Here is a 23,943-nt window from a genome sequence, read left to right on the forward strand (position 1 = left end):
TGCAATCATTGAACAGTGCCGAGGAAGGGTTTTCATTAGTTTTGGACTTCCTTGTTAAAAGCACAGTGGACTCCTGTGTCGACAATATGTCATTGCTAAAGCCTCGTGTATCTCGTGTATGTTGGATTACAGATATTGTGAATCCCAATCCGTAACGGACATAAATCAACGCAGCTCAGACTTGCCTTTTAATATTCCATCAAGAAGTTTCTGCAACAGAAAACACTCTGCCTTAGCCAACGGAAGGAGTATGGCTCAGACGGGGTTTTCTGCCCCAGGAAATCTAGCCATCAGAAGTATCTGTTTATTGTCATCATTGCTGCGTTTGATTCGACGGGTTTTAGCAGCGTAAGGCTTGCTAGAGGAACTGAAGCCTTGGCAATTTGGAGTTATATGCTCCTGCCAATAGTTGTGAGTATCATCAGAAAGATGACCACAAGTGGAACGGATACTTTAAGTTAATATCTGTGTTCCTTTGCTTCGACCGCTTTCCATCTTAGCAGTTCGAGACCCGAACTGTATAGCCCGCTTTTTCTCCCGAGCGACATTTTTCATTCCAAGTTTCCACGCCAATAGCCGGAGGGATCTCTTCCCTGGCTCCAGGGACTGCTCTCCTCCTCCTGACTCTTCGACATCGCCACAAATACCAGATGGGCTTGAGGACATGGCTCCAAATCCGCACTTCTCCCAAACAGGGCAGGCAAGTGCCCAGGCCAGAAAGTCGTTATCAAGAAAAGGGTATCTAACCTCACGACCCCAGTGGGATATAACACGGTCATCCCGTCCCAGGTTTCGTTTGCTAAGCCGACCAACATCCAAAGCAATTTCATCTACAAGACCTTGGAATCCATGGCGACTGAACGCAGTTTCGTGCCTTGTATAGCCTGCAAAAACTTCATCGGCTCCAAGTCCAGAGAGCAAAACTCGCGCTGTCGTTGTGTAGGGTATACAACCAGAATAATCTCCCTCATTGGTAATTTCTCCTTGTCCACGTGATGCAAAGTACAGTGCACATGCAATAGACAGATCCATTTCCGTGTTATGAGGGCGCATCAAGCGCCTGACTTTCTCTCGATGGCTTAATGTTTCTGTATATGGGATGTTGATAGCAACAAACCGCCAGTGCCTGTTGAAACAGACCCGCTGAAGCTCTGCGCAGGATGATCGCCCAGTAATTCGATCTGGACAGGCTTCGTATGCGGACAGAGTTGGAGACTGTGATTTGGAAGCCACAGCAGCCGCTGCTACAACCCTAGGGTTTTCGAATGCTACATTAAGAAGGTCAATCGGCTCATCTATGGGGAGGATGTCGTGTGCTAGCCTTGCGAGTATGGTACAGTCAAGGCCTCCCGAAAAAAGGACTGCTACTTTTGTTTTGTATTCTGATGAAAAGAATGGTGGTTCGGGAATATTGCTGAGACGGAGTCTTATTGACTCACGGAGGGTGACCTCCAGTGTCTCTATAGATGGGCAGTTTGCTTGAAGAAGTGGAGGAATTTCTTCCATAGGTAGAATTTTGTTCATGAGTGGTATAGGATTTCTCTAACGGATCAATTAGCTGGAAGTTTTCTAAAATCCATTGCCGCGTAACATACTATCTGAACCTGATCAGTGCTAGTGGTATCTCCATTTTCCCAGCCCAAACTCTTCACGTTGAATATTGAATGCAAAGAATTCGACGTGGAACCTCCAGAACCGGAGCTTTGTAAAAGGTGGGCAATGTTGATCATGTGTATGCCGTCAGTGTCTACTTCTTCGAAGTTCTCAGATTGGATTCCATCACAGACGCTGCAAATCTTGAAGTTCCCGGCATTGTCCCATCCACTCAGTAGTGATCGTCTTCCCAAACAGTCTCTTCCAAAAAAAAGTCTTTGCCGATATCCATCGTAGAATATAAACGAGAATGGTCCAGAAATGGCGCCCACAGCATTAGCTACCTTGGCTAAAGATTGACTGTCTGTCATCTCAGATGATGATATTCCATTTCGGTAAGTTGTTGGTTGCACAGCCTCGAGAAACAATCGGAAGACCCGTTTTGTATCATTCCCATTGATGGGACTACTGTGGATTTTCCACGCTTCCCCGTTCCAGCACAGGACTGACCGGCTGGCGGCATCTACAAGGGGTTGAGTTTGGACATAATCTCCACGAAGAGCGAGGACAGTTGAAATAAAAGTTAGACGAAGGGAAGATACATTCTTATCGAGATTCTGGCCGACTTTTTTGGGGTGATCTAGCTGAAATGAATGGGTCTTCACAATGTCCGGACCCCTGTTTTGCAGTAAACGAACTGTGTCCTCGTCAGGATATCCATATCCCGCAGCACTCAATGAAAAGAATATACCGCACATGGCGATTTGGACAGTGGCCCCGTCAGGCGACCGCACCAAAGGAGCGGTAGTATGAAGGTGGGATGCATCGGACCCGTCCAAAATGTTTGGAAGTTCTGAAATCAGACTCGGTTCGGAGCAATAATAATCCGGAGCGACCGAGTTCCAAGTTCGTACGAGTGAATCATGGAATCAGTCATCCTTGGAACAAAACATACGCCTTGACTAGCTATATACGGAGAGGAAGTTCTGGAAACACTCAGAAACGCCAAAGAGCGGTATCTGAAGGGATTCAGCTAGATCTCTGCGCATTTCGGAATGCGCGTTGCACCTTGAATTCTCTCCGCACGATAAACGCTTTCCGCCCCCATGTTTAGCCTATGTCTTCTCCCGAGCCTCGAGTTTGCCCTCCAGGAGGCGGCGACCATCGGCGGGAAGAGAATCAACAGCCCGATTCTGATATTATAGAGCAAACAGGCTACCTGCAGATATACGGTTTAGAATCGAAGACCCATCCCTCTCTGGGCAACAATGAAATCAATACCGTTCAATATCAAAACAGCACGATTGCAGAACAACAAGAAGAACAAAGAGAAGTTGATAGGGATAAAACCGTAGACATGGCAGGGGATCCAGCGGAAGCTGTCTCTCTTGTGCCTAATAATGACGGTGTTGATCTGCAGACATCTGCCCACGAGGTAGAACGATTCACGGTTTCTTTTGTCCAAACAAATCGCAGCCGACCATCTCCACTTAAAACAGCTGTTACTTCCCTTTCGCCATCACGACTCCAGAAGGAAGAACCTTATTTGGACCCCACTCTGAAGACCCCACAAGAACCTCAATCGCCTTTAGAAATGTCATCTGAAGGTGCCGAAAACGACCTTCCACAGGTCCCAGTAGGGATCCAGGGTGAGGCGGCTGGGAATCAGGCCGAGGGGGAGGGCCGAGATAGTGAAGATTCGCAGTCAGAAATACAGAGCATCATGGATCAGTTTGCAGATAACGCTGAAAACCATGGGCAGGGAGATCTCATGTCTCCCAGACTTGAACTCGCCGAACAGTTTCTACCCGGACAGGCACATTTCCCGCCGCGCAAGTCGAGCCTAGAGCCTCTCTCGTCACCAGACAATTCCATCGAAAACCGTTCTTCTAATCCATGGAATTCTTGTTCGGGATCCATTCAATCTATTGGATCCCATCAAGCTGTCATTCCTCCAGCTGTACCATCTAAGTCTCTCCCCAATAAGTCACAAAAGGCTGTTGGAACGGAGCTAGCAAGTTCTTCAAATTCTTCGTCCCGTCTGCCGCCGCCTGAGCCAGAACCAGACCAGCCATTTGATTTCCATCGTTTTCTCGAGCAACTCCGTCATCGGACCGCAGATCCTGTAGCCAAGTTCCTTCGATCTTTTCTAACGGAGTTTGGCAAGAAACAGTGGATGGTTCATGAACAAGTGAAAATAATTAGTGATTTCCTCGCGTTTATTACAAACAAGATGGCGCAGTGTGAAGTTTGGAGAGAGGTATCTGACGTCGAGTTTGACAACGCTAAAGAAGGCATGGAGAAGCTTGTTATGAATAGACTATATTCACAAACGTTTTCGCCTGCAATACCACCGCCTCTTACTCCCCCTCGGAGTAGAAGCAAGGGCAGAAAAAAATATTTAAATAGCCCGCAAGGTCCTGGAAGAAGGGGACAACACCAGGAAGATGTTGAACGCGACGAAATACTAGCCCAGAAAGTCCGGATTTATAGTTGGGTGCGGGAAGAGCATCTCGATATTCCCCCGGTTGGTCCTAATGGGCGGCGGTTTTTGGCTCTTGCGCAACAAGGTACGGACCGCACGAAATGTGCTAAGCCAACTTATGTTGCTAACCGATTCTAATAGAGCTTTTGAAGATCAAAGGTTACCGCGCTCCCCGGGACAAGGTCATTTGCGTTTTGAATTGTTGCAAAGTGATATTTGGTAGGAAGCTGCTTGTTGTTCACCAATTGGAAAGGAATCTAATCATTGATAGGTTTACTTCGAAACGCGAAAAGTGGGGATACATCGGCGGATTCGTTTGTCCCTCTCTTAATATATGTTGTCTTGAAGGCAAATCCTGAGCATCTAGTCTCAAATCTCCAGTATATTCTGCGGTTTAGAAACCAAGATAAGTTAGCTGGCGAGGCGGGCTATTACTTGTCTTCTTTGGTATGCTTTACAACAGAAATTTTGCCTTCTCATCCGTCTAATTAACCTTTACCCTTCTAGTCCGGTGCCATCCAGTTCATCGAAACACTTGACCGCACCAGCCTTACCATTAGCGACAAGGAATTTGAGCGAAATGTGGAAGCAGCTGTATCAGCCATAGCAGAGCGGAACGAAGAAACTGCTGCTCCATCACTCCTGCAACCAGAGAAGTCTGCTCCCAGTGGTCCTGAAGTAACACCCCGAAATTCCACAGAAGGAGAATCCTATACAAGACGAAAAGATACTTCCCAGCTTGGTAGCAGCGAAGACAATGTCGCTGTGACAGGACTATTGCGGACAATCCAGAAGCCTCTTTCAAGCATTGGCCGAATATTCTCTGAAGAAACAGATTCTCAGAGTGAGAGGGAAGCAACGCCTCCACCACAGATCCTCTCCCAACAACGATTGACACCTGTAGGCATTTTTAATACGGGGCAAGTGGATGAAAGACGGCCTTCAGCGGAGAGACATCGTGGGAGAGACGACATCACCTCCTCCCAGATCAGCCAACTTGATGCCCAAGAAGCTGCCGCACGCCAAGCGAGTGCAGAGGCCGCAGAAGCTCGCCGCATACAGCGGGCGGAACATAACAATGTAGTTGAGTAAGTGGCGCATCTAAGGTGTTTTTTCATCTGCACTGAATATGGCTAATCGGACTCACAGGACGCTGTCTGGGATGTTCCCAAATCTGGATAAGGATCTCATCGACGACGTCGTGAGGATGAAGGAAGGTAGGTGAGTAGGGACCAATTTTTTTTTTTTTCTCTCTGTCGGTGTTTTTGTCGCAGGACTGATTTGTATATTTCCTTCGTTTCCAGAGTTGGTCTTGCTGTAGACGCCTGTCTGGCGCTCAGTGCAGAATAGATGCCCTGACGTGCGGCTTCAGTTACTTCAACATATTTAATATTATACCAACCCGCAATTCTATTCTTTGTCCTGTGTGGATCCCACGTGTTCTTCTTCTGTCTTGCCGACAGGGAGCCTCTCGGTTAATGGATCAAGCGAGAGCGGCGTGTTCGTTTTCAATGTCGTTCAACAGGGAATAGAGGGGAAAGCCGCCATTCAATACAGAGTCCATATGAATGTTGTGTACAGTACAATACAAATAGAAGCATATCATGAATGATTTGAAGAGGGATGTCATTTGCGTTCATGTGATAGCAGCTCAGATATATTAAGACTACTAATAATGTTCATAGACATGGCCATTTTCTGTGCAGCAACATAACATAATCATGTCCTTGTTGGTACTAATAAAGATTATTTGTTGAGATACTGGCTGAAACATGCTTTATAAATAAAGAGTGGTGGATAGTCTGTATATGTTCCCGTATTCATTTATTTGTTCTTCAAGTGTCTGAATAAATGTCAGACCCTGTTGTACCTGTACTAGCATATTTTTTCCCTACAAACTCAAACAAAGCGGAATACCAATTCCACCTCCTCAACCAGGCCCCATTGAAGAGCAAGCGAGTAGTCCCATCTATATGAAGACTTGGGCGACTGGTAAATTTCATCGGCATGACCAGAAAAAAGAAGTCTCAGAGTGGCCTGAATCCAAAGGGAGAATCGGTAGATGGTGCAAGGAACAACCCAGTTACGTCCACCACACAGACAACACTGGCGACGCCGTCAGCACCAATTCATTCGGTGTCATCCAAGACACCACCAGCAGCTGCGTCAAAGAGCTCCAAGCCAAAGACTTTTGAGCAATCAACTTCCGCTTTGATAATATGCCGCAACAAGTATGTCTATTTGATACTCGAATATAGTTGAATAATACGTCCCCAATTATTCATCCATCCAGCTGCAGCCCTTCGTCCAATCTATCCCATTTGGCAAAACCGCCTTAGCTAACCATTAAGACACTGGCGCTATATCTCCTCCTTCCATGGTCCATGGCTTCAATTACCTCCAGAGGTCTTAGAAAGCCTTGCATATAGCAATTATGCTTCCCCGCGCCCTCAACCCATTGACCCCGCGGTGTTCTTCGACCTCGTGAAAATTCGCCGCTTGATCGAGGAAGCTACCGATCTAGCTGTCCGTGCAGCCAATGGCACCACATCGTCCGCCCTCAGCAACTCCCAGAACGCGATCAATGGACTATTAAGTAGTGGAAGCAGTACAGTGCTGGGAATAGGCATTGGTGGTGGCGGCGGAACGGCAAGATTGAGCAAGGAACGGAGGCACCGGATGCGGGAACATGCCACCCAGAAACTCTCCCTAGCATACCATCTGGATGAAATTGCGGCAAGTGTCGCGACAATGCAGTCTGCTTCTGCACTGGAAGAGGTGGCCAAACTGGTTCTGCAGCGCAACGAGCAGGACTGCAATGCCAAGTACGTACATTTTTTTCATGAGAAGATTCCGTCTCGGTCACTGGCGCAATGCACCAATCTGCAACCCCTGGACGAGGTGATTGCCAGAAGACCACGCGAAGGAGCCTTTTACAGAACAAGAGCGGTTACAAGAGTGTTTATGGATGACTATGTGGGTGCTGCCAGAGATCTGACGAAGGGTTTAAATGTCTGTCGACTACAAAGCGCCCAGCACGGGACAAGTCGTGTTGAATTGGAGAAGAGGAGAAGAGGTCTATTGCCTAGAGATTTCAGATATGATTTGAAGGTGGAGGAGAAAGACCAGCCCAGCAGCTTGGAACATCAACTCGTATTTCATCGTGGGGGGGTGTATCTAACGATTGCGTGCCAGAACATCAATTCTGCGCTGGATGCACTAAGTATCTGGCAAAAGGAGCAACTGTTGAACCCGAATCTGGAGGGAGAGGACAACGTCTTGTCCACCTTATCCCCTGCCGGGAAAGAAGCGTATCGCCGATGGCTCGAAACGCGTAAGATGGTCAAGTCTAATGCCAGACGTGCTCTGCGAGATTACTTGAAGTTCCTCTCCAATTTCGATTACACTCCAGGCCTTCCCGCTGAGCTCGCAGAAGAGTTCCTTCGCAAGGTTAACATTACATCAGGTGCACACCACAAGTCGGGAGGCACTCGTACTCAAGAAAGCCGGCTTATAGAAACTCTTCGCATGGCTGGGACTAGTCCATCTCCCGGATCTCCTACTTCTGAAGGCCGTGGAGGGGCCCCAGCACAATACCAGCTTCCTCCCACAGAAATATATCCAGTATCTGTTCTGTTCTCCGAACAACCTCCGTCCAACCTCCCTCCTTTCCCTACCGACTCCCAAGCCCTGGTTCGCCCCCAACCAAACGGGTTGGGAATATCACCCACCCATGCTGACGCTGCACTTCTCGCAAATTGCGATTGTCACGAGGCCGTAACCTACCACCCTCTGCTGACCGATGCGCTCCATTCTGTCCTCCTCTGCCACGCTCTCCTGCAAACCTCTTCCAAGGAACTCCTCCGCCACGCGCACATGGTTGCACGGCTAGCCCGCGTCTGTGACGGCTACCCAATTTTCCTTGCCCCCCGCTCCCCTGCACGAGCAGACTGGATCGAAGTCATGCACCGTGTCGACAATTGGCTGGGGCTCAAGCTGACGTGGGAAGCCCTCTGCGCGCCAGCGCCACTCCCGGGCCACCACGGCCACCCCAGGCCTGAAAAAAAAAGGACGACGGAGGACGAAATTCAGGAACGTCGCAAATATGAAGCGATCATGGAAGCACTATCGGACGACCGTGTGCAGGATGAGGAAAGTTTTCTCGCATCTGTGCGGGCACGCGAGAAGAGGGCCGGGGAGCAACGCATGGAGAGCCATCCTAGTGTCCCATATGCAGGTCCTGCACCTAAACGCTGGGAACAGGAGGACGGTAAAGAGTACCCAATCAGCACTGAGCGGGCGGAATTTATTTCACGCTGGATAATTGAGGCGCCAATGTCCTCGGGTGACGGAAAGGGGAAAGGGAAGAGACGCAAAGGTCGCGCTACGGTGGATGAAGTCGAGGATGATCCTTCGCTTGAGGATATCTTGCATGAGCTGACTATTGGAGACCATGACGGGCTTGGCTAGACACAAGTGCAGATGGCAGATTGGATGACTGGGTCATGTTTTCCTTATATATGTTGCTGCGTGTATGCAGTGACGGCTCCGCCAAGCCGCTTGTTTAGTTTTTGCTGTATATTATGCGCATATGCACAGTTTGTTGGAGGAAATTGATATATACAACATGCAAGTGTATGATCTGTCAGGCGTTTGCAATTTAATAGACTTTTCTTCGATTTTGGAATAACCACTGCATATCCATTATCATATGTTTTGGCTTGGAGGAATTTTGATCTCTCTGTCTCTCCCAACCCCCCACTCCTTCTTTTCCATCTGCAATATTTACTTCATCGGCAAAGAATGCCCCACTCAGTTTAAACTAGGTAGCATGGAAAATAAGGTGGACTCTGACGTCAGACCGCCCCACCGCAATCGCCATCAACCAGGCTGCTGGCGTTTTCTACGGAGTAAATAATGAGAAATCCCGCTCGTGAACTTGGATGTTTCTCCTCCCTGAACTGAAATAATGTTTTCAAAAAAAAATTTAAGGGGCCAAATTAATTAATTAGGCAATTGGTCCAGGTACATTTTGCATCACTTCACCAGAACCTGTTTACTTTTTGCCCTATCTTTTTTTTATTTTTTAACCTTTTTTGCCTTTTGCACCGCCCCCCAACCAACAACTATAAAAAGACGAGCAACTCTCGCCGAGAAAGTTACCGGCCGGCTCTTTCATCATAACAGAGTTTGGATATTAATGCCTTAAAATAGATTTTTGGTTATTCTACCCCAAATTTTAACTCATTCAATCCCTCCTTTTTCACAATGCCCATCCAACTCAACCCTTCCTCGTCGTCGTCCTCCTCCTCCAACACGATCACTGGTGTTTCATCAACCTTCTCTGCATCAGATCAACGGGGGCAACAATCTCATTCGCAGTCACAGCAAGCACAGCCAAATACCACATTGACTGCGGCTCCACCATCTTATACCTCCAGAGAGTCTGGAGGAAACGGGCAATTGAGCCAGGAAGATGCCGACAGACTATATGAGGAGCGGATGGAGGATGAGTATGCGAAAAGGGAGGGGGGAGCTTGAGGGGTTGGGATATTAAAAGGCATTTTGTTAAACATTTGGGGGTGAAGAGAGAAGGAATGGGAGGAATGGTCATGTTCTTCTGCAATATTTTGGGTTGGTACAATCTTCTGTCGAGTTCCTTGGTACAGTTTAGCTCTAGATCTCAATGAATAAGAGAACACAACAAGTAGTTAGTTATTATATCTTATGTAGATAATAAGCTGGATTCTCGAAAACGCATAGCAACATCCTGCTTTGGCCATGACATCAAAGTGCTCTTCCCAACAGCCAACCAAGATCCACGCATTTTTCATACTTCGCAAATGGTAACCAACAACGGGGACCTGGAGAGGAGCCCATACACGTAGGAAGGAGAAAGGAGCTGGTAAAAAGGGGCGATCGTTGTTGTCGTAGTCATATTTAACCCTGGCGTTCCTTGGATTATCAACTAACTCTCAGACTTTGTCCATGAAACCTGCCAGCTGACATTCCCAGCGGTGCTGATTGGCTGCGGATACCTTCAACAACTTAATTACCAAAGCTGCAACGTTAAAACTACGGCGGTCATTGACATCCGCCGGGTCGGTGGATGGTGGCGACTTGTTGGAAATGCGGAAGATTGGAAAACCAAAGATATAAAATACAAGGGGGGATGCCATTAAAAATATCTATGGCGTTATCGAAGAGCCAAAGGCGATTGTCACACTCTGCTTTCGCTATAAACCATCTCTTCATCTCTTCATATCTTCATCTCCTCCACTCTCTCTTCTCCACTCGCCTCCTCCCATTCACACAGAAATAGCCTGTTCATGGTGGCTTCCAACAGCTCTGTGAAAATAGACGCATACCCGATTGCTTAGCTTATAGTACATCTGCTCAATAAGACTTGAGAGACCCCACAACACGTCCTTGTTTTTCAGAGTCTTGCTTTACGATAGGCTTGTGAATCAATCCACTGTCCCCACGCACATAGTTTAACGGAGAGAGAAGGTGTACATACGGTCTTTTTCGTTTCTCTCAACAGAGAATCTTTTCGTAGATGGCACCAAACAACGACACAACCCGGTCAGGCAGTGAACAGAGACTGAAAAACCACATGTCGAACGAGGCAATGAGTATGTTTCCCAGCCATTCTTCTTCCCCCTCACCCCTCAACCCTTTTCCACTGCGCGCGGCTGGGCAACTCGAACGCTCACACAGGATGGATCTACAGGAGAGCCCCTGCTTTCCAACGGAAATGGAAGATGCGGGAGACGCCTCGCCGCGAATGGCGATCCCGAAGCGCAAGATTTTACAAGATATCAGACGCTTCCATGCGCACGTACCCGAACTAATGATTCGGATGAGAGTCAAAACTCGCGCAGCCGAATCAACCCGCGAATAATATCAGATGCCATATTAGGCCTCTCGGACGGTCTTACAGTGCCCTTTGCGCTCAGCGCGGGGCTGTCAGCTTTCAATGATACCAAAGTTGTAGTCCTAGGAAGTCTGGCGGAGCTGGTGGCTGGGGCTATTTCGATGGGATTAGGCGGTTATGTGGGTGCGAAGAGTGAACTGTAAGTTTGAATTTGAAAAAAAAAAAAAAAAAAAAAAAAAAGGCATTCAAGTTGTGTGGGTTTGTTTCCGAAGTGAAAAAGCTGACCGATGCCCCTTTGTGATTTTGTTAAGAGAATCATACGAGACCACCAAACGTGAAATTGAAAATCTCGTCCAATCATGCCCGTGCGAGACCACAACTATGGTCCGAGAAGTATTTGCTCCGTACAGTCTCCCTGATCATCCAGTTTCGGAAGTGAGTTCGACGTTGCACAGCTCGCCGCAGCAGCTGATGGAATTCCTCCTTGCATTTTACCATAAACAACCCGCACCAGAGCAAAACCAAGCTTATGTCTCCGCTGTTACACTTGCTCTGGGATACTTCGTCGGTGGCTTTATACCCCTTGTTCCTTACATTATCTGCCATCAGGTAATTACCGCCCTGAAGTATAGTGTAGGCGTCATGGGGATAACACTGTTGGTGTTCGGGTATATCAAGACTTGTATCGTGCGAGGATGGGGAGGAAGGGATAATATATTTGCTGGTGTCAAGGGCGGAGTGCAGATGGTTCTGGTCGGGGGAGTAGCCACGGGAGCGGCGATTAGTTTGGTTCGACTGATCGATAATACGCCCCAAGGAGGTTAGAACAACATATATTTCTGAAGCCAGGGAGGTTATACCAGATTCTGTTTCTCCAATTCATTGCTTATGAATATATTAGATATCTGTGATAATTGCAAGGTACTGTGGTGTTGCATTCATCAGTTCCATTATGCATGTCGAGACATACTGGCATACGTAAATTCGCCCGATCCAAAGTTCACGATGACAGAGCTTTCATAATTAGCCCCTTTGCCCGCTCTGACATCTCAATCTGTAAAGCCAATTCATGACCCTTCTCTGACATTTTCGCCCAAGTCTTCTTCAAAATACCCACAATTTTCTCCTCATCGTGCTCCCTTTCGAATTTCTCAAATTGATCATCCAAAAACACCAAACAAGCCACGTCCTCCAGAACCTGACACTCTTCATCCCGCTCCATATTATCTTTGCGAACTAGTGCCGCAGCGCGTTCAGCTTCATCTGAATCATACCCGCAGCTGCGACAAATCTCTTCAACTAGGTTTGCCTGTCGATTCTTCAACGTATTCCTCCAGGCGAAGTAACCGGGTTTGGTCATTGGGTAAGAGGACCTGGGGACTTCCCAGCGCCGTAGATGTTGAGCACGTACAGCTAATCTGAGGATTTCGGAGGCAGAGGGTTTGTCTTGCTCGAGATATTTGGTCATTTTGTTTGCATAGTGCAGCTCATATGGGACTTCAGAACAGTCGACAAAGACGATGTTGGGGTCTTCATTATGTGCGTCATCAATGCGCGCAAGCGCTTGCTCATATTTAGAGGTCATTGAGCTGACCAGGTACTAACTAGTTACTGCTGAGTGGGCGGGAGGGTAGATGTTGAAACGAACGATCATCGGAGAGGTGTGTAGCTAACTGTTAGTTATTTAATTGTTTGTATTCTTGCAGCCGGAACCGCCAGAACAGAAAGGCGTTTGGAGAGAAAAAGCCCCTGCAGGCTAAATATGATTGAGCAGCCAATGAGAAAAGGAAACTGGGTATTGTTCAATGCGAGCTTCGTGTCATCCATAGCGAACAACAACTGCCAACATCTCATCCCTTCACGACCCTTTTTGTCGTTTTCGCTGCTTCTTCACCGGTCTCCGCAATCGGAGCCCCCGGGTGTTTGGCGGAAACCCTCAGAGATGCTTAGTCATGCCGCAAAGTGGCGGGATGGTCAAGTTTAATGCAAGATTTCGGCAATCCTTAGAGAAATTGACTAAATGACTGCTCTGCTTGGGTTATATCTATGCTCCCCTTGGTGCATCTGACATCGCCCTCACTACGGTTTCTTGAGGAGGGGGGAAAAAAAATGTCCAGCACCGATTCGCAGAGATATCTTAGTACGCGGGGTACATCGTACGGGGTACGTGGTCCAATCTAAAAACCGCTGCTTATGCTGTCATATATTGTTTCTATCTGCGTTCAATATTCAAGGCAGAAATTTTCAAGGCTAACATGGAATGCCGTTTTACCAGCTGTCTTTCGAAGAGGCTGTGTTGAAGGGCCTCGCTCCAGATGGCGGACTTTTCATTCCTGAATCCATACCGCAGCTACCAGTGGGCTGGGAGACGAAATGGAGGAATTACAGCTTCCAGGAGTTGGCGCTTGAAATCCTCTCTCTGTATATTTCACCGTCGGAAATCCCTTTGGAGGACTTGAGGAATATCATAAACCGCAGCTATTCAACTTTCCGATCGCCAGATATCACCCCCCTGGTCACTCTCGATGACTCCAAACAATTATACCTTCTCGAGCTCTTTTGCGGCCCGACATTTGCATTTAAGGACGTCGCTTTGCAGTTCCTCGGAAATCTCTTCGAGTATTTTCTTGTGCGACGAAACGAGGGCAAGATTGGAAAGGACCGACATCAGCTTGTTGTCATCGGCGCCACGAGCGGAGATACTGGTTCAGCTGCGATATACGGTCTGAGAGGGAAGAGAGACGCCTCCATATTCATTCTTCATCCAAAGGGAAAGGTAACCCCGATCCAGAAAGCTCAAATGACAACAGTTCTTGACCCCAATGTCCATAACCTGAGCGTTGAAGGGTCATTTGATGATTGCCAAGATATGGTCAAGGCAATGTTCGCCGATCCTGAAATGAACAAGGTCCACAAACTGGCTGCTGTAAACTCGATAAATTGGGCGCGCATAGTTGCTCAGATGACCTACTATGTTCACTCTTACTTCTCCCTCATCCGATCTCCAACATACGTTCAAGGCAAGGGTGTACGATTTGTCGTACCGTCGGGTAACTTTGGTGATATTCTTGTAAGTTATCCCACCAGAACCCGGTCGCTGCACAATATGATTACGTTTTTATTTTTATTTTTATTCAAATAGTACATCTAACGAAGAAAATAGGCCGGCTGGTTCACAAAACAGATGGGCCTTCCCGTAGAGAAGTTAGTCATCGCAACAAATGAGAACGACATCCTCTACCGATTCTGGAGAACCGGTCAATACACCAAGAAACCCGTTGAAAACGGCGCCGCCAACGCGCAAGCAAGTAGCGTCAAAGAAACGCTTAGCCCTGCCATGGACATCTTAGTGTCAAGCAACTTCGAACGGCTGCTTTGGTTTCTTGCCTTCAAAATCTACGGTGGAGACCAAGATATCCAGAAGCAGCGGCAACAAGCTGGCGATGTCGTCCGAGGATGGCTTGATGATCTGAAGTCCAAAGGTGGCTTCAGTGTTGAGCCAGCAATCCTTGATGCGGCCAAACATGATCTAGAATCAGAGCGAGTCTCTGATTTACAAATCATAGAAACAATCCGTGATGTATATTGCTCTTGCTTCCCTCCACCCCCAGCTAGCAGCGGAACTAGAGGAAAAACAGGCGGATACATTCTTGATCCACACTCTGCTGTTGGAGTTGCCGCTTCGCTCCGGTCTATATCTCGCAACCCTGGAACCCATCACATTTCCCTTTCAACGGCGCATCCTGCGAAGTTCGCTCATGCGGTTGACTTGGCGCTGAATGGCAAAGAAGGCTATGGTTTTGAGAATGTCCTTCCTCCCGAGTTTGTGGGATTGGAGAAGAAGGAGCGCCGTGTGATTGAGGTTCCCGCAGGAGAAGGGTGGAAGGCTGTGAAGAAAATTGTGGATGAGAAAGTTGGACTGTAGAAGTAGGAGAGGATGGCCCAAAGGCGGTATGGGAAGCGAAAGAACAATCCAATGAATGTTTCGGATACACTTAAAAAAACCATATCTATATACTCAGAGGCGATGAAGTACACTGTGATAGAGGAAAAGGCTTAATTACATCGTAACCTTTAGCAAGTTTGGGCATCTCGATTTACAACGACATAGAGAACCAGAATGCCCATCTCTGTCATTCAAAATCTGGCAGGGACATTATAACTTGGCAAGGATTCATGAAATCATCCCCCCTCAAACACGCAAAACCGATCCCCATAAACAACCCCTTCCCCCCCCAACGCAATTAGTATCATCGTTCTCTACCCATCGGAAAGTGAATTTCTTCCTCAGATTTCCTTCTCTGCTTCCCTTTCGACAGCCTCCGCCAACTCTCCCAAGGTATTAAATCGCCATCCAAACGCCACTTTTGGATTCTCGCCCGCAAGGTACTCTACCACGTTGCCCCCCATCCCACTCTCTCCCCCCTCCCCTCGCGCTATCCAAGCACTCTGTAACCCATATTTCTTTGCAGGCTCATGGTCGTGGAACAGACTTTGCGCAACATGCAACACCTGATCCTTCTCCAAGCCGAACTCTGATTTCACATGCGATAGCAAATAGTCAAAGTTTTTTGGATTAGGTTTATAAGACCCAACATCCTGCGCTGTATATACGGCGTCAAAAAACCGTTCCCCATCCCCTAGCCCTTCATGAACACCGCCTAACGGTCCATGGAGGGTTCTCTGGAAAGAGACGCGATCAACGTTTGTTAAGGGTACAAGCTTGTATCGTTTCTTCAGTTTGCGCATCGCCTCAACCGTATCTGGGAACGCAGGCCAAGTGCCAATGCTAGCTCCAAAAGCGGTTCCCTCTTTGTCCAAAATGGAGGATGGATCCTCTCCACCAGCAGCAGCTGGGAGGGCTTGTAGCTCCTTTGCAAGGGCTTCATATGAGGCCTTGAGAATTAGATCGTAGGTTTGCCTTGGGTTCTCCGCTTGAAACGCACGTTCGTACTTATTCAGAGAGGAACACAGAGCTAGGGGATCTAACTCTGACAGGTGCGAATCCGGGAGACGGTCGCTGAGGGGTTTAAGGCTTTCGATAATTCCACTTTCCCAGTCAATCAAGGTGCCATATATATCGAATGATAGGAGCTGAAATGATGCTAAGGGTCGGTTGGACGTCATGATGGGGAATGCTATTATCTGTCGTCAGATGATAATGAGCTACCGGATTCTTTTTGCTCGTGAATGAATTCAATCGGTCGTATATCCCCGGTAACTATATGACTGTAACTTCTGGTAGGTAATCGTTGCATTCGCAATACTGAAGGATGCCGCAGTCAAGGAGGCCGAGAACAGCGAGGAGAAAAATGTGATCTATCTTCCAGAATTTCATAATTCCGGGTAACAATTCCAACCTCGATGGACTTCACCTTGATATTTTCCTCAGTCCATTTGGAGGTTTATTTTATCACGACGTGAGACTACGTGGGGTATTTTATCCCGCTCTGAAGATAACAATCAATATTTCAGCAGGAGATGAACGCCCTATGACATGCATTGTCAAGATGGATCTTAAACCTCCTCCACTTGTGACCAGCTTTTTGGCCCTCCTACCATACGAAAGTTGATTAGGGTCATAAATAAGAGGGCGTTCGCTGTTTAGCGCCACGTCAATACTAATGTGAAGCCATCAGTTGAAGCTTAATTAACTAACTAGTTATCGTTAACCTGGGATCATCCAATTTCATCTTCGAACATATTCCATGCGAGGTCAAGCCCTGATACTCGGAACCAAAACAACCATATTATCAATGTTTCTATTCAAGTATAGTTTACTCCTCAAAGGAGGTCTCCAATTTGGTCATTGACATCTGAGTTTTGCGATTTTTTGTCTCTCTTCATTTCACGCGAAGGATGAGGTGGAAGCGCAAATGTTATGGCGCCTCTTCTGGGATTACCAGGCCAATGAGGAGTTAAATGACCAATACCTTGCTCTTCTATACTCTCTTCCCCATCATCTGTTGGACGGTGTGAAACTGAACCCTCTGTGTTCATCGTTCGCCATTCGCCGTATTTCCTGAGGAAATCGGAAAAAAAATCAATATACGATGAGATCAACTGCCAACCCTGCCATTTCCTTATATATGTCAGGTTCAATGTTTATGGAACTCCTCCTTACCAGCCACCGTTTTGTCGATAATCTCTCAGTAAAAGTTATGGAAACCATAACTACCTATTTACTGAATCTATGTCCACATGTCTATAGACAAAATTTACAAAAAGTCATATTACACCCAACGCCCGCCTTCAACAGATACCCCTGAAATATGCCATCACCACGATTTTTCAAAATTTTGAGGCCTGCGAGCTTAAGTACGAGTGAGTTTTCTTTTCCTCTAATCTATTCCGAAAGTTGCTATTGATGGTGACACTAGTGACGACCAGATATTACGACATAATAATCCAAAATACTGTCAGGAATACTGCGTTCTATAAATTACAATCCAGTGTCCTTTACAGATAGTTAAACTACTCTGGAATTCTCATTGCACGGGGCCGTATATATAGCCTTTTCACTGCTTCTTATTGATTGTTGACTCCCAGGCTCTCTATATAAAGCTCTCTATATAAAGCTCTCTCAGAAACCTCACCTTATATCTACTTGTTTTCAAGTGAGAAACACCTAACCATACAAAATCAATTCCTCAGCGAGAAAGCGATATTGAGAGCAAGCCAAAAAATGGCCACATAACCCCAAATACAATCGAATTCATCTCCCGAGATGTGTTTTCCACTTTCTTAATTCCCTTTCTTAATTCCCTTTCTTACCTTGAACAGTGCTGTTAACTATAGATCTATTGAAGTCGATAAAATGTCGTGCCAAAAATGTCGCTAGTCACGACTAAATCCTCACTGGAGGAGCGGCTTTCTCAAAAAGTGGACTGGAGCTTCCTGTGTCTATGGTGCAGGTGACCGCCGCGCGATTCTCCTTCGCCTAGGGAATGGAGAAGAAAGTTAATTTTCCATAGCCAAAACGAGAGACAGCGATGATGGGCAGATTTAGTGGTCTATCAATCCCTTGCACTGGGTCCCATATATTTCGAGGGAGTTCATCATTCTGAAAAGGCGCCTGAAAGTTAAGTACATAGTGAACCTGCTACAGGACCTCCAGCGACTGCGAGTCTAGTCACAAGTGATAATGGATTTTCTCCTGTGGGACAACATCGAAGAGGAGCCCGTATTTCGTATTCTACCACATAACTACCACCATCCAAGCATGGCGACTTTGCTCGCTACGGGGATTGTGGATGCAATAGTGGACCCCAAGTGGCGGGAGATGCGCATTGCGATCAATGGCAAGACTAGAGACGATATCAGACTTGAACTCTATGAGGAAAAGAACGGCCAGTGTCTATGGAACGAAGAATACGGGAGAATTGCTGACCCTTTAACTCAAGGGCTAGAGAAAGTTTGTGGACAGCTGATTGGTTCTTGTTGACGTAGTTACCCCTGGGTTTTCTTATTCGTAGCTTTTCTGTTAGCGATCTTCTTTACACAGTCGTAGTATTTTTAACTTCGGATCGTCTGGTTCCTTTTTGGTGTTGCAAATTCATCCATAGGTTTCTTTCAGCAAGGAGAATGAGTTTTGTTATTTTCTACTTTACCCCCTTACTATTCTTTTCGTTGTGGATTACCATGCTTACATTCACCAGGCTGTTCACAACCATTTATGCTTGAGCTATTGCAGTGGGGGAGTCTGTTATTCGCGGTGCGAGCGACACCCCTCCCTCCTATGTTGCCAGTGTGTGATGACAGGTTCTGATACACACTCTTTAGACGGCCATGTTCTTCCTCATCACAATTTTTAAGTCAATCCTTAATGTCTATTTAGTTGCTCCAACTACCAACTATGCTCGTGCTCGCTCCTTTAGTATTGTGACATACTTCTCTCTATCATCTCCTGATGGTTTGGATATCATTTCTTGCTATAAAATATCCACCAAGGCTAAGTGGCCAAATGGGCATGGAACTTAACCCCCCTCATTAGGGCTTACATTGTCTTGATCCAGGTCTCCAGCACTGCAATTTGAATGACCAGAATTGAAGAGTCATTTCCTGGACCAACTAATCTTCCGTGGGGAGCTGATAAATTGCGGCGTAGGCGTCTTAGTTGGCATGTTTGTCCGTCAACACAGCCATCCGTTTCCTCGGAGGAGAAGAGGAAGTCAGTGTGCCATTTAGTTACCTTTTCGGTCAGCAGAGGTTATCTAAGACCGAATCAGAGAAGCTGTGTGCAAGCTCTGATTTTGCCTGTCCACTCGGCAGGAAAACCTCGACAGCCATATGATATCTATGAATAGCGATGTTATTGAATACCAAAACTATCATGCCTAACGAACCCCTCCGTTTTGAGATGTCCGCGCGTACCTTCCGCTGTGGAATCTCGATATCTCTCAAGCAACAATCGCTCCAGCAATAGATAACGACTATTACGGGTTTTTCTGTCGGACGATGAAACCACTGATTAAAGAGGGACGTTTTCAAACACAGCAGTTGATTGAATTCCACAAAGCCCTTGTGAAAGCGTTGGTTGGTCATGAAGGCAGTGATGCAGATGTGGGAGAGAAGTTGGGAGACACGTTCAGATGGGTATTTGTAGTTGTGGATAAAGAAGATTGGGAGGCGGATGGGGCGTTGGTTATATGTCTGGGTGAGAATGTTGCAAAGCTTGGAATCGACTGCAATAATGGCGAACCGGTGGAAGGGGAAAGCGACTGGATAGCATATAGGATGCCGTCAAGACCGTGATCCATGATCCGGAAAGAAGGAAAGAAACAGCGCCAACCTTGGAGGAGTACAGGGAGAAGAAATTTGCGATATAACTTGCTGGAGCTCCACCGTCTCCGAAGCAGCTCTCCCTCAAAAATTCTGAATGGGGCTTGTTTGTCTGGAAAATATCAAAAACCCGAGTCTCAGAGATCATGATGAGATAACCTCCTGCCAGTGAGTGACATTCGACAATCTCCCAAATAAACCAGCCGTATATTCTCAGGGAACATGCTGAACTGCTTAGTTCTCCACTTCATGTCAAGGTGCATCCGTTCCACTCATACACTAGTCCTCTACCTGTTCCTGTGCTAGAGCTGCTAAAACTCATGTCCAGTGGTTCAAGCAATCAACCCATCTTGAAGGATCTAGAAAAGGAGCCGGGTAGGAATGATGGCCAGGTTTCAAATCAAGGCAAAAGAAGTAAGATATTGGGCAGCTAGAGTGACTGAACAATATCTTTCTTTCAATGGACTTCTTCTATATTATTAAGTTTCCTGTTCTGTTGTTCTTTGAAGTGACTAGTTACAGTAGTAGTGATCAAACGGAATGATTTTCTACTCGATAAAAATAGCGGTCATAGTTCACGGTTAAGTTCAATGCAGATATGCTTCCTGATATCAATTTTATACCATAGGAAGGTAGAATTCATGGCTGCTCTCAAATCAATACTCAACACTTGAGCCGGGGAGCTTAATGGCCGCTGACAGCTGAGAAAGGTGCTAAACGGTTCCGCTTAGCATGAGACTATAGAGAGAATGGTGAGACCGGGGAGGGGAGGGGGTGGAAGGGTTTTTAAAGGAACTAATAGCTGATATTCCCATGTTTAAACACTATACTGGTTGCATGTTAACTACATGACGCAAGACCCCCTTCATTCATTCCAACATAATGCATCGAACACACCTGTTGCCGATAAGCAGAAACGCAATACAGGAAAAAAAAAAAAAAAAAAAAAGGGAAATGAAACAGAAAACTAACAGTCTCGTACTATGAAACAGGTTTCGTGGAAGTATTGGCCCATACGTATATATAGGGCTTGAGAGAAGGGGAAGGTATTGAGTAGAAGCTAGAAGTTCAAAAAAAAGGGCGATTGAAGTAACATAAAGCGGGACAAACATGCAGGGTTTGCAGGGGAATAAAACAGAGACGTAACATGGTTAATTGAGTTGGTTTTCTTTTTTTTTTTCTCTTTTTCTTTTCTTTTCCTTTTTTTTTCTTCTTCTTTTCTTCTATTTATTTTTCTTTGTTTTTGATCAAGGAAAATAAAGGCGGAGTAAAATGGAAAAGAGGAAGAAAAATATCAAGGGAATTATAAAATAAATAACCCGGTCATATGGAACGCCGCGGCGGATCATTCCATAGCTACAGGGGAGGAGAGAAAAAAACGGGTGCCCTTGATTGAAAACTTCGTATAAAGTAGAGGCATGTCGTACAGAGTAAAAAAAGAGTAGATTAATCAGAGGGCATAGGATGGAGAGGTAAGAAAAAGCAAAAGGGGAAACGAGACAAAAATAGAGAACAGGAAAAAACCAAATAACCGCCCCAGTGGCATATCCTTGCCAGACCTTGGGTTTAACCCTCCAAATAACGCCGATTTGATCAGGCGGGTATATCCAGCACCACCATGCATATTTACAGTGGAGGAATGGGTAATAATAAACAGAAACCAAACATGTTACAACGAAATGAAAACAGACCATAGACGGATGAAAATAGAAGATAACGAACAGATAAAGCAGGGGAAGAAAGGTTTTGACCCCAAACACCTACAAAAAAAAACGCCGATAGTAGTTGGAACCACAAACTTTTTACCGTGAGTTCGAAAAATTCATGCTGCTCATTGTTAGTTCCGGGTAATGTCATCGGGCGCCAACGCCAAACATGCCGACACCGTAGCTTCCGCTTCGTTCAGTGAGGGTGGGAGACACTCCCGAAATGTGATCCTATCGACAAGATAAATTAGATAGGTACACAAGGGGGGACGGAATATCTGTGCCGCAGCTAGGTGCTAGGGAATCTAGCTCAGTACCTTTTTCCTTTTCTTCTTTCCCGACCCTCGTCCTTCATCTTCGCCATTAGAAAATTGCTCTCTTTCCAAGTCCGCATCGTCATCCGGGAATCCCTCGCCATAGCCGACGAAACTGCTGTCATTATAACTGCGCTTCTTACCTGTGCGCTTCGGTCTTGTGTTTTCAGCAATCGGAGTTGATACCGACGCGGTTGCACCGTTCAATTGGGTTGGATGACGGATAGATGCGGGGACGGTTCCAGCAATTTTAGCCGTGGACGGATCTGCAACTACGAGGACCTTGGATGGCTTCTCATGACCTAGCGCATCTTCCCAGAATTCATGATTGGGTAAAATCCCTGCATCCAATTTCATCGCTTTCAACTGTTGTTTGAAGAAGGACGATTCGGGCTCCGGGACTTTTATATCCTTTCCATACACCTTTTGGTTTTGCCACTCCTCTTCTGGCCATAATGTCAGATATCTTAACCCTCCAGTTGCTCCAGGTTCGGCCTTGACGGGTTTATTTCTTCCTGCTAAACAAAGACTTTTAATTTTCCCTTCATACGACTTCCTTAACCTGTTTATCTTTTCGCCCGTCACGGGGTCGGTCCGAGCAACAGACGCAGCAACCGGGCCTAAACCGTAGAGTGATACTAAATCTAAACTCAGATTCGGGCCGGATGCGGTATAAGCTAGAGTGTTCAGGTCGCGTTAACATCAATGATGCCCAAGAAAGAGATATCACAAACCAGGAATAATTTCTAGAAACGGTATTGGACTTGAGAAGTCAGACAAGACAGTGTCTTAGGGAGACCTTACAAGATTTGCAGATATGGAAAGCAGTGCCTATATCTTGCTGGAGGGCTGACAGGGCCAGCCGTTCTTCTTGAGACGTTGAAGCCACTCTGTAATCCAAATCCATTTCATTTTCATCAGAATTTTCATGTAGACTGCTTTTCTGCCGGTCATGGTCAGTTCTTCTGTGTCCTGGTTGATCAATATCAATGAAATCCAACCCTCTTTTTTCCCCAGTCGACGGTCTTCCGTCCTTCTGAGAGTCTGCTGTAGCGTTCTTGGAGTTGCTTTCTGGATCATCCATGGTGCTGTTGGTGGCGAAATGACCATAAACACTGCTTGCGGGTGTGGGAAATGATGTAGTTGACGTTACAGTGGGCTGTTGGGAGACCTGAGTGGACATTGCGACGGAGGATGGCGGAGAGGAGAGTGAGGTGGATTGGGTTTGCGCAGGTGACGTTTCAGTAGTAGAGAAGCTCGAGGCATAGTTTTGAGCACTGGCTGACATCAATGGAGGGGAGGTCGGAGTATGGGGTGTTTGGTCTTTCGGATGATGCTGCTGATGCAGCTGATGCGATTTGGCCCTGTCGGCTGGGGGCGAGGAAGGTGATAGAGGAGGGCCGGCTTTGTAGGAGGATGCCAGCGGTACGAAGGACATGAGGCCCGAACGATGTAGGAAAGATAACAGTGTGACCAGTAGCCTACACCAGCTGCTATAATGCTTGCGCCAGACACGTACCGAATCGATGGGCCCGGTAACGATAGTTGTTGGATGGCGAAAGCGACGGCTCAAAGGACCGTGAAGCGTAACATAGGCTGACCTTCAGCGACGAGCTATGGGGTCCACATGCCAGAATTCAGACAGCCTCTAACACTTGTCTGACGGTGTCGTGTCAAATACAGGAGACGGATGTGCGATACGGATGCTGGGCTGGATGGTGGATTGACGCCCGTTGTTCAGTGAGATAGAGAAGACAGTGGAGGTTGAGGTTGCTGGGATGAACGGCGAAGTGAAAAGGTCACGTGTGACTGGTCGCCTTCACCCGGGGCTTGGCGGAAGAACCAAGGTTGGAGCTTGCATCGGCATAACTATTAGTTATTGTTTGTAATGGGTTATATCTCAAAAAGAGAAAAGAGGGGACTTAGAAGCATATTGCAAGGAGGAATATATATATCATAAAACTATATTTCGCATACGAAGCGAAACACTTATATCGAATTTACATTAGTCCGGGCGATCAAGGTTACGGGGTCCAGTTCGAGCCCACATATCTAAGTCACGTGATAGTATTTCTGGAAAAACTTAATTATTCTGCATGCACACACATTCACACTCAAAATAAAACCGTAGTGAAGTAAAAATTATCAGAAAGTTATATGGTACCAATAGCATCGTAAGACGTTGAG

The 23,943-nt window shown here is 46.6% G+C and overlaps 9 protein-coding genes across 9 annotated transcripts; 5 read left to right on the top strand and 4 right to left on the bottom strand.

Moving 5' to 3' along the window:
• Positions 1-453: 453 nt before the first annotated feature.
• PADG_02771 (uncharacterized protein) lies at positions 454-2,351 on the bottom strand (the record flags this gene model as incomplete). The annotated part of the gene is made up of 2 exons (XM_010760296.1): positions 454-1,542; positions 1,596-2,351. The coding sequence occupies 2 exons, from the start codon at positions 2,349-2,351 to the stop codon at positions 454-456; spliced, it is 1,845 nt and encodes a 614-aa protein (XP_010758598.1).
• Positions 2,352-2,710: 359 nt separating this feature from the next.
• Positions 2,711-5,428, top strand: PADG_02772 (guanine nucleotide exchange factor VPS9; the record flags this gene model as incomplete). The annotated part of the gene is made up of 6 exons (XM_010759823.1): positions 2,711-4,163; positions 4,220-4,297; positions 4,350-4,525; positions 4,586-5,166; positions 5,228-5,299; positions 5,383-5,428. 6 exons carry the CDS (start codon positions 2,711-2,713, stop codon positions 5,426-5,428), a joined length of 2,406 nt encoding a protein of 801 aa, XP_010758125.1.
• Positions 5,429-6,085: 657 nt separating this feature from the next.
• On the top strand, positions 6,086-8,548 carry PADG_02773 (uncharacterized protein; the record flags this gene model as incomplete). The annotated part of the gene is made up of 2 exons (XM_010759824.1): positions 6,086-6,309; positions 6,430-8,548. 2 exons carry the CDS (start codon positions 6,086-6,088, stop codon positions 8,546-8,548), a joined length of 2,343 nt encoding a protein of 780 aa, XP_010758126.1.
• A 798-nt stretch (positions 8,549-9,346) lies between these two features.
• PADG_11487 (uncharacterized protein) lies at positions 9,347-11,780 on the top strand (the record flags this gene model as incomplete). The annotated part of the gene is made up of 4 exons (XM_010760650.1): positions 9,347-9,591; positions 10,673-10,713; positions 10,812-11,154; positions 11,267-11,780. 4 exons carry the CDS (start codon positions 9,347-9,349, stop codon positions 11,778-11,780), a joined length of 1,143 nt encoding a protein of 380 aa, XP_010758952.1.
• Positions 11,781-11,955: 175 nt separating this feature from the next.
• PADG_02776 (uncharacterized protein) lies at positions 11,956-12,540 on the bottom strand (the record flags this gene model as incomplete). Its single annotated transcript, XM_010760297.1, has 1 exon — positions 11,956-12,540. The coding sequence occupies one exon, from the start codon at positions 12,538-12,540 to the stop codon at positions 11,956-11,958; it is 585 nt and encodes a 194-aa protein (XP_010758599.1).
• Positions 12,541-13,064: 524 nt separating this feature from the next.
• PADG_02777 (threonine synthase) lies at positions 13,065-14,880 on the top strand (the record flags this gene model as incomplete). Its single annotated transcript, XM_010760298.1, has 3 exons — positions 13,065-13,118; positions 13,231-14,025; positions 14,119-14,880. 3 exons carry the CDS (start codon positions 13,065-13,067, stop codon positions 14,878-14,880), a joined length of 1,611 nt encoding a protein of 536 aa, XP_010758600.1.
• A 362-nt stretch (positions 14,881-15,242) lies between these two features.
• PADG_02778 (haloacid dehalogenase, type II) lies at positions 15,243-16,082 on the bottom strand (the record flags this gene model as incomplete). Its single annotated transcript, XM_010760299.1, has 1 exon — positions 15,243-16,082. The coding sequence occupies one exon, from the start codon at positions 16,080-16,082 to the stop codon at positions 15,243-15,245; it is 840 nt and encodes a 279-aa protein (XP_010758601.1).
• Positions 16,083-18,177: 2,095 nt separating this feature from the next.
• PADG_02779 (uncharacterized protein) lies at positions 18,178-19,709 on the top strand (the record flags this gene model as incomplete). The annotated part of the gene is made up of 4 exons (XM_010759825.1): positions 18,178-18,369; positions 18,738-18,867; positions 19,063-19,125; positions 19,315-19,709. The coding sequence occupies 4 exons, from the start codon at positions 18,178-18,180 to the stop codon at positions 19,707-19,709; spliced, it is 780 nt and encodes a 259-aa protein (XP_010758127.1).
• A 1,880-nt stretch (positions 19,710-21,589) lies between these two features.
• On the bottom strand, positions 21,590-23,194 carry PADG_02780 (uncharacterized protein; the record flags this gene model as incomplete). Its single annotated transcript, XM_010759826.1, has 3 exons — positions 21,590-21,673; positions 21,760-22,433; positions 22,561-23,194. The coding sequence occupies 3 exons, from the start codon at positions 23,192-23,194 to the stop codon at positions 21,590-21,592; spliced, it is 1,392 nt and encodes a 463-aa protein (XP_010758128.1).
• Between the last annotated feature and the right edge of the window lie 749 nt (positions 23,195-23,943).

This window comes from Paracoccidioides brasiliensis (assembly GCF_000150735.1).
Source record: "Paracoccidioides brasiliensis Pb18 unplaced genomic scaffold supercont2.3, whole genome shotgun sequence".
Classification (NCBI taxonomy): domain Eukaryota; kingdom Fungi; phylum Ascomycota; class Eurotiomycetes; order Onygenales; family Ajellomycetaceae; genus Paracoccidioides; species Paracoccidioides brasiliensis.